The following is a 12,366-nucleotide window of genomic DNA, read 5'->3' as shown; positions in this document are numbered from 1 at the left end:
GGCTTTAAACTGTCAATTTCATATGCTAAAATACCAGCAATTTCTACTGTCTGTTATGAAACAAAAGCTAGCTTCCATTTCCGCATGTGCAGATAATAAGGAATTCCATGATTTGATGCATGCCACTGAACAAGTAGGGAAACATGGTTTACACTGTGGTTTTGATGCCTTGGAGGCTTCTTGTAGGGCTGCTGCCTCTGGCACAGTCATTAGAAGACATGCTTGATTAAAGGAACAAAACTTGCCTGATCAAGTGAAAGCTAAGTTACTGGATGCACCTGTTCAGCATAATGTTTTGCTTGGATCTAAGGCTGTAGAGGTGATAAAGAAGATGGAGGATAAGGTAAAATCCATGCAAATGGTTAAGGATTTCTTACAAGTACAGCCCCCCAGATTTAGTAGGAATTGGCCAACTTAAAATTGGTCCTTTCCCTATTCAGACAGGCCTCAGAGGGGTAGATATAGACGCTCCAGAGGAAGGCCCCAAACACAGACCTCCTACAGACCAAGACAGTGGACTGCTTCCACCCCTAGGGGTGGAGAGGACAGGCCTCAAACACATAGAAAACAGGCTCAATGACTCCCCCTGCTGGGCTGCAGGAACTTCTTTCCTGGAAGCCCCTCTCGGAGGAAAACTCTCTCTTTTTCACCTAAATTGGACTTACATAACCCAAGACAAGTGGGTTCTGGATGTGGTTTCAAGAGGTTGCAAATTCTACATTCATACCCTACCAAGACCAAATAGATGGCCAGACCTACCAAAACATCAATGGTCAGAGGCCTTAAACCAGGTGGAAGCTCTCATGGCTATGAGGGCCATAGAACTGGTTCCACTTTCAGAAATGGGGCAAGGTTTTTACTCAAGGCTCTTTCTAGTCCCCAGAAAGCAAAATTCATGGAGACCCATCCTGGATCTGTCAGTCTTGAACACTTTCCTGGAGATACCAAAATTCAAGATGCTTACTCTGCAGCAGCTACTGCCAATGTTGAGCAAAAATGCATGGATGGTAACAATGGATTTAAAGGAGGCTTACTTAAACATTCCTATCAGACAGGAGTGCAGAAAATACCTCAGGTTCAGGGCCGGATCAAGGCATTACCAATTCTCTGCGCTGCCCTTTGGATTGTCTACTGCGCCCAGGGTCTTCTCCAAATGCCTGGCACCAGTAGTAGCTTATTGCAGACTCAAGGGAATTCAAATTTACCCTTATCTGGACGACTGTCTTATTCAAGCAGGCAGCAAGGATATCTTACTCCAGCATCTAGCATTTGTTCAGAATCTTCTCAAGTTCCTGGGATTCACTGTGAACATAAAAAAGTCAAATTTGACACCCTCACAACAGATACCTTTTCTGGGTGCTCTTCTAAACACAACAACCCAGATGGCATTTCTGACATCCGAAAAACAATTACAGCTGGCTTCAGCTTTCAAAACCTTGGCGTCACTAACTCAGCTATCTGCAAAGAAATTCCTGCAGGCTTTGGGTTACATGGCCTCCTGCATCCATATCATACCATATGCAAGACTACATATGAGGAAAATACAGTGGTACCTAAAAAGTGTATGGTCCCAGCATTGCCACAGTCTAGACACACAGATCACTGTCCTGCCTTGTCTACAAAAGGAATTCCTTTGGTGGACCAAGACATGTATTCACAACAAAGGGAAAGCCTTCAGTCTGCCTCCAGCTAGCCAGATACTAACCACAGATGCCTCAGATTACGCACGGGGAGCCCATTTGCAGGGAAAATGTCTGCAAGGCTTTTGGACAAAGGATCAGAAGCACCTGCATATCAATTTAAAGGAAATGTTAGCTGTTCAGAATGCTCTCTTGGCCTTCAGGGATCTTCTACAACCAGGACAACTACTGATACGGACAGACAACACCACAGTTATGTGGTACATAAACAAGCAAGGGGGTTCACACTCCTACCCCCTTTGCAGATTAGCCATGACTCTATGGAACACAGCTCAAGCTTGCAAAGTGGACCTACAAGCTCAGTTCCTACCAGGGAAACAAAACATTCTGGCAGACAGTCTGAGCAGGAACCTGTCAGACCCACATGAGTGGATGCTGGACACTGAAATATTCAAGATGATTACAGCAGTCTGGGGCTGCCCACACATAGATCTTTTTGCATCCCCCCTCAATCATCAACTACGGATTTTTTGCACAAGTACATTCAACGAGCTAGCATGGAAAGTGGATGCACTATCATTCAGTTGGAGAAACCTCTCAGGGTATGCCTTCCCGCCTCTGCCTCTTCTTCCACGGGTGTTATTAAAGATCAAGCAGGACAAGCCCAAGCTGATAATTTTACTGGCCCCAAACTGGCCTCGATAGTTTTGGTACCCAACACTGATGAATCTTTTCTCAGGAGCCCCCTTGGGTTTTACCTCAGACTCCAAATCTTTTGTCCCAACACCAGGGTCACGTTCTGCACTCTCATGTCAAAACTCTCAGCCTGGCAGCCTGGCTAATTCAGGTCTATGATTAATCCTCTCCTTCCCAAGCAGGTTATGGATGTCATTTTAGAAGCTAGACGCTCTAGCACTAGAAAATCTTATGCAGGTAAATGGAAGAGATTTTGCACCTGGATGGATGATCAGGATTCAGATCCTCTTACTCCTAATATTCCTCTGATTTTACTTTACCTGACAGACCTGTTACATAAGGGTCTCTCCTTCTCTTCCATAAAGGTACATGCCTCAGCTATCTCTGCTCATTGTAATACAGACCCTCCAAGCTTTTGCCACCAACTCATGAGACAGTGTCTCAGAGGAGCTATGAATTTAAGGCCCCCTAGATCTCCACCCATTCCTGCATGGGATCTCAACTATGTTTTGGAAAAACTCACTCTACCTCCTTTTGAGCCTGCTGCCACATCTGACATCAAGTTTTTATCATGGAAGACAGCCATCCTGTTAGCTTTGACCTCAGCCAGGAGAGTTTCGGAGTTGCAAGCACTCATGGCTGTGGAACCTTATATTATTTTTCACCAAGACAGGGTGTCTTTAAGGACTAATCCTACTTTCATGCCTAAGGTGGTTTCCAAAGTGGCTTTAAATCAAACTATTCACCTGTCAACCTTTTTCTCCAATCCTCAAAATAGGGGGGAAAGGATCTTGCATTCCTTGGATGTACACAGACACCTTTGTTTTTACCTGGATAGAATGAAGAAGATCAGGCAAACAGAGCAATTGTTTGTTTCTTATGCTTCAAGTTCCCAAGGCAAAGCCATTTCAAAACAGACCATTTCTAAATGGATCGCTCATGGAATCAGATTTTGTTACTCTCACCATGGAAAGCAAATCCCAGGAAGTATTAGGACTCACTCTACCAGGGCTGCTGCTACTTCAGCTGCCTTCCTCAGGGGAGTACCTACCAAAGACATTTTGGAAGCTGCAACTTGGAGTTCGGTGCATACTTTTTCTAAGCACTAAAATCTACCTCGGTACTCTAAGTCTAGGGCAGGCTTTGCTTCTGCAGTCTTGCAGGGCCTTCTAGCTGCCTCCTCTACTTTATGACCACCTCCCTTTTCTTTTGCTTTGGGATTCAACCCTATAGTGATGACTGCAACAGTGAAATACGATGAACATAGTACAGTTGTGTACACTTACCATAAATGTAGATGTTCGAGTGTCTTCACTGTTGCAGTCTGGGTTACTCTCCCTCCTGTCCCCTCTTACTTTTTCTTTTGTGTGATTCCATACTTCACTCTTCTTCTGAGGTGTATTTGCAAAGGGTATGGGGTTATACTCATTTTTGGACACCTGACATCTGGGGCAAGAAAAACTGGAGAACATGGTGTCGGCTGCCAGCTTTGTACTCCTGGCGCACTGACGTCAGGGAGCATGGCTGAGCATCCGACGCCGGACCCAGACTTTGGGATTCTGGCCGGCTGAGGACTGCCTGCCGGCAGGGGAGAACCCAACAGTGATGACTGCAACAGGGAAGGCACTCGAACATCTACATTTATGGTAAGTGTACACAACTGTACTTTTCTGACCCAGTGCAAAATTCCTGGTCACGAAATGTCACTAAATAAATAAATAATCAATCTAACAAATGCTGGTACAAATTTAATCCAACAGAAGATTTCCATTGATTCATGTTCCTAAAATTGTGTGCTGGGGTCCCATGGTTTGAAAACAGCACTAGACACACTTAATCTGCCATTGATTATGGTAGTTACAGAACTTTGCTTGACAATGTGGATAACCTCGCTCAAGCAAAGATAGAGAAAGTTGGACAAATGCGCACATGTGAGAGTGGGCAGACAGACACACACACACACACACACACACACACACACACACACACACACACGCACACACACACACACACACACACACACACACACACACACACACACACAAACACACCTGCCCCTACATATTTATAATATGTCAAATAGTTCCGCTGTCTAAACACAGCATGATTAAAAATAAATGTGTCAAAACTTACAGGTTTTCCATCTGCACCTGGAATCCCCTTCTCTCCTGGTGATGACACAACTGTAGAAGTCCTTGCAACCTCAAATGGGCCAGAATGACAACGATCACAGGAATCTCCCTGAAATCAAATGTGAAAAGTACATTAATAAACACATACCCAGTGATAATTCTAGCATGAATCCTTGCAAGTATACTTTTGTTTGACTCATAACTATTTTTAGTATCATGTTTAAAAAGCAGAGCAGAAAACTATATAAAAATTCAAGAAGAGCCCTAGATGAGACAGAGTGGTAAAGCACCAAAATAAGGAAACAGAGAACAGAAGCTTTGAAGCATGAAGCAAAGCCAAAACCAAAATAAGGAAACAGAGAACAGAAGCTTTGTAGCATGTAGCAAAGCCAAAACTAAAATAAGGAAACAGAGAACAGAAGCTTTGTAGCATGTAGCAAAGCCAAAACCAAAATAAGGAAACAGAGAACAGAAGCTTTGTAGCATGTTGCAAAGCCAAAACCAAAATAAGGAAACAGAGAACAGAAGCTTTGTAGCATGTAGCAAAGCCAAAACCAAAATAAGGAAACAAAGAACAGAAGCTTTGTAGCATGTAGCAAAGCCAAAACCAAAATAAGGAAACAGAGAACAGAAGATGTTATGTGATCCTATCTCGCCTACATTCTGACTGATGGGTTCGGAGCCGATCCCTCGGCTCCGACTCGGCACGCTTATGCCAAAGAGCGAAGTCTCTTATTGGCTGAGCTTACTATATCCCAGGATGCACCACTACCAGTCCCCCAGATCTCGTTTGCCGCTAACAAGTGAAGACGTGGTCTCGAGCTGGCTGAGCTAAGTAGTGATTATTTTCACTAACTTTCTGTCAGGAATTTCTTTATTCTTCAACTAAAAGCTGTTTTAACAGCTATCTTGTGTTTAGAGTGCGTTTGGAGAAATTTACTTGATAAATTCTTGTGTTGTGAGTGTTGATTGACTAGGAGTACCTCTTGTGTGGAAAGGCCTTTCCCGGTCTTTTTGGTTGTTAGGTGACTTCTGTTCTGTTTAGGGATCTCGGATCCTTTATACTGCTGATAGTTTCTCTTTCTTTTAAAAGAAGGACAAAGCAGAGAAAATTTCTTTTCTGTCATAATTACAGTGTTTGTACTGTGTTTTGGCTAGTTCACTGATAATTTACCGGAATGTCTCAGGTTCCTAGGCCTTCAGGCTTTAAAAAGTGCACCAAGTGCAACTTTAAAATGTCTATCACAGATGACCACTCTCTCTGTGTTTATTGTTTGGGTGCAAAACATTTGCAGGAGTCCTGCAGCGTGTGTCACGCTTTTTCCTCGAGGGTCCTCCAAGAGAGGAAAAATAAGCTCATATTAAAAGGCCTTATAAAACCCTCCTTTGAAGAAGCTTTAGCATCCTCTCCTTCTCCTGCTAAAAAGAAAAGGGCATCGGCTCCGACCAGTCTGTCGGATCCGACCGCCAAAAGACATAGGCAGGTTTCTCCTTCGGCTCCAAGGACTTCGGAGCTGAGGGCGGAACGGTCTGCCTCGATGCCACCAGTCTCGACTCCTCTGGCCTCGGAGCCGATGGCTGGGGCATCGAGAGGCGGGTCATCTTCGTCGGCTCCACTGGTCTCGGAGCCGATGAAGGTTGTCCGCTCAACACTTCCTCCTCGGCACCGAAGTCCTCCTTGGCACCGATGGAAACTAGTTTGGGTATTCCTTCGGCGCCGATAGTCATCGAGTCGCCTCGGAGCCGGTCCCCTAGCCCCTTGGGGCCGTTGGAGAGGCCATCTCGAACCCGTTCAGTATCCTCTAGGTCATCGAGGATGTCAGATTCGGACATAGACAGGGTGCTCCAAAGACTGTTCCAGTCCCCAGTCTTTCAAAAATTTGTTTCGGCTCCGACCCAGTTGGCTTCGGATCCGACGGCCCATGCCCATGTCATTGCCATTCCTCCTCCGACCGCTTCGGCTCCGTCGGAGCAGGTGCTGTTGGAGCCGGTGGAGGTCTTAGGGTCGGCTCCGACCCTTACTCCAACCCCGGCCTTCGGGTCCGAGTTTGGTACACGGACTTCTTCGGCTGGACCCGGGGGTGATGTTTCGGGACCTATGCTGTCGGTTCCGAGCCTCCCTCTCGGTGCTTCGGCTGCGGGACTTCCGTCTGCTATCATGGCTCGGGACCGGACACTCCCAGGATTCTGGGGTCCGGCTTTCAGAGCTATAGGAGTGCCTTGGCCAAGTCTTCTTCGCCATCTCTCCGGCTTTACCGGCACCTTCCCTGGGCGTGGAGACTGGGTCTTTGGCAGTTCCCTGTCCTTAGGCAGCGGAGCCCCTGGGCCTGAGGTTACCCCACTGGGGGTTCCCTCCTCCTGAGGGTTCTTCGGAGTTGTCTTCAGAGGAGCCCCAAGGAAGAGATCGTGCAAGAGGAAGCACGTGGACTCCCCGAGTCTATTACATCGGACACTGATCTTGATGATGCGGAGGGGTCCCAAGTCGCCCTCGGATGATGTCTCATTTGCAGACATTTTAGAGATCCTCAAACAACGAGGTGGCTGGATATCCAAACCCCCCTCTGCTGATGAGTCAGTGCTTCTCAAGGCCTTTGGGGCTCAGCCCTCCGCCTCCTGGGTGTCTCCGCCTTGACGAGCTCCTGGATTTGGTTTGTCGGAGGGCGTGGGAACATCCAGATACCGTGGAACCAGTCCCTTCTCGTCCTAACAAATTTTTGTCTGCCCCACCCGAGAAGGAGTTCCTGACTAAAGGCGTGGCTGTAGATGCCATGGTGGTGGCATCTGCTACACAACAGGACGTGGCAGAGGCTTCAACGTCCGTCCATCCTCCTAATAAGGAGTCTAGGAGCATGGACCGCACGGAAGCGCACCCTGACTTCAGCGGCCTTTACTTTAAGGTCCCTGAATTATTTGGCACATTTTACCAGGCTTCAGAGGGATCTGGTCAAGGAGCTGTCAGATTCCCTCTCGGGTAACCTACCTGAGCAGATAGCCCAGTCGGTTAGCTCTCAGTTGGCTATCCTTACTTCAATTTCTAACTCGTCCATGAGGCTCATTTCATATGCGGCGAAGGGGCGGTAGAGCGGCAGGCACAGGCGTGGCTCACGGAGACAAGCCTGGCTCCGTTGTGTCATTTTATGGAGGCCTTCAAGTCTTCCTTCGACGCTCCCTTTGATGGGTCCTCTTTGTTTGGACCTAAGGTTAAAGACACTCTTACCCGCTGTGAGCAAGAAGGAAAAACTTTATCTGCCGTAGGTGCACGTTATTCCACTCCCTTTTGGCCTTATCCCAAGGCTAAAAGAGGAGGGAAGATGTGGTTCCGCAAATCACGTAGGTTTTTCCCTCAACAGCAGGAAGATTCCCCTTCCAGAGGCAGAGGACGGGGAAATTTTTCTGGGAGACGCCGTCCCAGAGGCAGCAGAGGGCCCCGCAATTCTGGAGACCGCGAGTCCTTTCATGGCTCTTCAGCCTCCCACACTTCATGAGGGATTGCCCGGCTGTGCTGCTCCGGAGCCAGTCGGGTGCCGTTTTGCCAAGCACCTAAAAGCCTGGGAGTCTATCACTCAGGACAGATGGGTGCTTCGGATTATTGCCGGAGGTTACACCATTCCCTTCACACACTCACCCCCACCGTCCAAAAAAATCCCGGACCCACCACCCAGTCAAAGGGAAATTGCAGCCGCAGAAGCGTTAAAGCTGCTAGAAAAAGGAGTCATCCAACCGGTCCCCACAGACCAGATCGGATCCGGAATTACTCAAGGTTCTTTTTAGTGCCAAAAAAGACAGGGGACCTGAGACCAATATTGGATCTCAGCAGACTAAACCAATCCGTCACGAAATCCAAATTCAATGGTCACGTTACAATCCATTCTCCCATTATTGGAGAAGGATGTTTGGATGTGCTCCATAGATCTCAAGGACGCCTATTATCACATACCGATACATCGGGCGTCCAGGAAGTATCTGCGCTTCAGCCTGGGAGACAGTCATTTCCAATTTTGTGCACTGCCCTTTGGTCTCACCACAGCCCCAGGGTGTTCACCAAGTGTTTGGCAGTAGTAACTGCTCACCTGAGGAGTCTTGGATTCCAAGTGTTTCCCTATCTGGACGACTGGCTCCTGACTGCCACCACCAGTCATCTACTAATGGACAACCTCAAAGCCACCATTTCCCTGGGTGCTACCCTGGGAATTACATTCAATTGGTCAAAGTCTGTCTTGCTGCCCTCTCAGCGCATAAGGTTCATAGGAGCAGAGATAGACTCAAAATTGATGCTGCTTTTCTTCCTACCGAAAGGATTCAAACTTTACAAGGCCAAGTTCAAGCCCTGCTTTCAAGATCCAAGGCCCCAGCCAGGATGGTCCTGCAACTTTTAGGTTCGATGTCTGCCACGGTTCTCCTAGTTCATCTGGCAAGATTGCACATGAGGATTCTTCAGTGGCTATTATCGACTCAATGGTCCTTTCAGGATCTTCCCCTCAATCACCCCATTATGATTACAGAAATGTGCAAACGGGACCTTCGCTGGTGGCTTCAGCCATCCAATCTGAATCAGGGAAGTCCTTTTGTTATCCCCCCTCCAGTGGTCACCCTGACGACGGATGCCTCCCAGACAGGGTGGGGGGGGCATTGTCTGGGCAGGTTAGTTCAGGGTTCCTGGCTTCCAGACGAAACCTTTCTCCACATCAATGTATTGGAGATGAGGGCTGTACTTCTGTCCCTACAGGCCTCCACAAGTTTCTCCCTCAGGGCATTATCGCTATCCACACAGACAACATGTCGGTGGTCTGGTATCTAAACAAACAAGGAGGGACCAGATCTTACCCCCTTTGCAGAGAGGCCATGAGGGTGTGGGAATGGGCTGTAGCTACCAGCCGATTCTTGGTAGCGACCCACATTCCGGGGAAATCCAATATATTGGCAGACAGATTAAGCAGGACAATTCTCTCTCCTCACGAGTGGTCCCTGAATGAAACAGTAGCAGCTCAGGTTTTCAGAAGATGGGGGATGCCGTGCTGCGACCTGTTTGCAACACCACAAAACACAAAGTGCAAAAGGTTCTTCTCCTTGACTCCACATCAGGGGGAAGCAGCTATGGATGCTCTAGCACAACCTTGGCCAACAGGGCTACTTTATGCCTTTCCTCCGATTCCACTTCTCCCCAAAGTCATTCAGAAAGCTTCTCAATTGGGGTCCACAATGATACTAATTGCTCCGCACTGGCCTCGTCAGGTATGGTTTCCCTATCTGAAGAAACATGCGGTGGACAATCCTTGGGTTTTAGATCTAACTCCGGATCTGCTAATTCATCAGTCGGGACGACAACACCAGTCCCTTCACACTTTGAAGTTGACAGCTTGGCTCCTCCACTTCCGACTTTAGTCAGAAATCACACCTTAGACCCGGAAGTTATTCACATTTTATCTTCGGCCCACAAACCCACCACTAAGAAATTGTACCTCAGTAAGTGGAAGAGGTTTGCTATCTGGGCTCAACTCAGGGGCTTAGACCCTATCACTGCCCCGATCCCAGAGGTTTTGAAATTTTTAACATCCTTGTTTAATCAAGGATCTTCAGTCTCTACTATTAAAGTCCAACTAGCAGCTATCTCTAAATTTCACGAATCCATGGATCCTCCGTTGATGAGCAGCAGATTATGCAAAACCTTCATTAAAGGTGCGGGGCTGTTAAGACCCCCAGTTTTTCATCCTGCGCCTCCGTGGGATCTTGATTTGGTGCTTTGTGCATTAACATCTTCCCCTTTCGAACCGGCTGCTACATGTGAGTTGAAATATCTGTCTTGGAAAACTGCCTTCTTAGTTGCAATTACCTCTGCAAGAAGAGTTTCAGAGCTTCAAGCCCTATCTATCAAACCACCGTATTGATTTTTCACAAGGATAGAGTATCACTTAGGCCTAATCCATCTTTTGTCCCAAAGGTCTGTTCTAATCTCTGTCTCCAACAATCTCTAGAGCTACCAGTTTTCTTTCCAAAATTCTCCAATGAAGCAGAATACACTCTCCATAAATTGGATGTTCACAGGCAATTGCGCTTCTATCTAGACAGGACTCAGCAAATTCGTAAATCAGACCAGTTGTTTGTGTCCTTCTCAGACAATAAATTGGGTAAAACCATCACAAAAGCTACTATCTCCAAATGGATTAGAGATTGTATAACTCAGGCTTATTCCTCTTCAAATAAGCAACTTACAACATCTATCAAAGCTCACTCTACCAGAGCTATGGCTACTTCTATAGCTTTTCATTCCAAGCTCGCTATTTCTGAGATTTGTGCTGCGGCTACTTGGTCCAATCCGCACACTTTCATTTCCCACTATAAATTGGATGTGGCATCTAAAGGGCGAGCATCATTTGGTTCCACGGTACTCAGGAGTGTTTTCCAGTGAGCCACCCAGGATTCAGGTGCTAGGACGCTGTCCCATCAGTCAGAATGTAGGCGAGATAGGATCACATAACATCTTTTAGTTATGTACTCACCATAACTTCAGATGTTTGGGATCCATCTCGCTTACATTCCTAATACCCACCCTCCTTCCCCCGGCCTTGGAGATCAGAAGAGATTGAACGGTTTTGAGTTCTACTGTTTTATCTTGTTTCTTCTGACGATGTTATATAAGCAGTGCTTGCATGTGTGCATGTATGCGGACAAACTAGATCTGGGGGACTGGTAGTGGTGCATCCTGGGATATAGTAAGCTCAGCCAATAAGAGACCTCGCTCTTTGGCATAAGCGTGCCGAGTCGGAGCCGAGGGATCGGCTCCGAACCCATCAGTCAGAATGTAGGCGAGATGGATCCCAAACATCTGAAGTTATGGTGAGTACATAATTAAAAGCTTTGTAGCATGTAGCAAAGCCAAAACCAAAATAAGGAAACAAAGAACAGAAGCTTTGTAGCATGTAGCAAAGCCAAAACCAAAATAAGGAAACAGAGAACAGAAGCTTTGTAGCATGTAGCAAAGCCAAAACCAAAATAAGGAAACAGAGAACAGAAGCTTTGTAGCATGTAGCAAAGCCAAAACCAAAATAAGGAAACAGAGAACAGAAGCTTTGTAGCATGTAGCAAAGCCAAAACCAAAATAAGGAAACAGAGAACAGAAGCTTTGTAGCATGTAGCAAAGCCAAAACTAAAATAAGGAAACAGAGAACAGAAGCTTTGTAGCATGTAGCAAAGCCAAAACCAAAATAAGGAAACAGAGAACAGAAGCTTTGTAGCATGTAACAAAGCCAAAACTAAAATAAGGAAACAGAACAGAAGCTTTGTAGCATGTAGCAAAGCCAAAACCAAAATAAGGAAACAGAACAGAAGCTTTGTAGCATGTAACAAAGCCAAAACTAAAATAAGGAAACAGAGAACAGAAGCTTTGTAGCATGTAACAAAGCCAAAACTAAAATAAGGAAACAGAGAACAGAAGCTTTGTAGCATGTAGCAAAGCCAAAACTAAAATAAGGAAACAGAGAACAGAAGCTTTGTAGCATGTAGCAAAGCCAAAACTAAAATAAGGAAACAGAGAACAGAAGCTTTGTAGCATGTAGCAAAGCCAAAACTAAAATAAGGAAACAGAGAACAGAAGCTTTGTAGCATGTAGCAAAGCCAAAACCAAAATAAGGAAACAGAGAACAGAAGCTTTGTAGCATGTAGCAAAGCCAAAACTAAAATAAGGAAACAGAGAACAGAAGCTTTGTAGCATGTAACAAAGCCAAAACTAAAATAAGGAAACAGAGAACAGAAGCTTTGTAGCATGTAGCAAAGCCAAAACTAAAATAAGGAAACAGAGAACAGAAGCTTTGTAGCATGTAGCAAAGCCAAAACCAAAATAAGGAAACAGAGAAGAGAAGCTTTGTAGCATGTAACAAAGCCAAAACCAAAATAAGGAAACA

The 12,366-nt window shown here is 46.2% G+C and overlaps 1 protein-coding gene across 5 annotated transcripts in view; it reads right to left on the bottom strand.

Annotated features, from left to right (window-relative positions):
- Positions 1–12,366, bottom strand: part of COL16A1 (collagen type XVI alpha 1 chain) — a 3,146,845-nt gene that overhangs the window by 1,195,069 nt on the left and 1,939,410 nt on the right. For all 5 annotated transcript variants that reach the window (XM_044082765.1, XM_044082783.1, XM_044082773.1 and 2 more), the window contains exon 31: positions 4,470–4,577. In XM_044082765.1, coding sequence (XP_043938700.1) covers positions 4,470–4,577 — 108 coding nt within the window. The remainder of the gene's footprint in view (positions 1–4,469; positions 4,578–12,366) is intronic.

Source organism: Protopterus annectens, chromosome 1.part1, assembly GCF_019279795.1.
Source record: "Protopterus annectens isolate FY-2018-M chromosome 1.part1, PAN1.0, whole genome shotgun sequence".
Taxonomy (NCBI): Eukaryota; Metazoa; Chordata; order Ceratodontiformes; family Protopteridae; genus Protopterus; species Protopterus annectens.
This window is presented reverse-complemented; position numbering and strand designations above follow the sequence as displayed.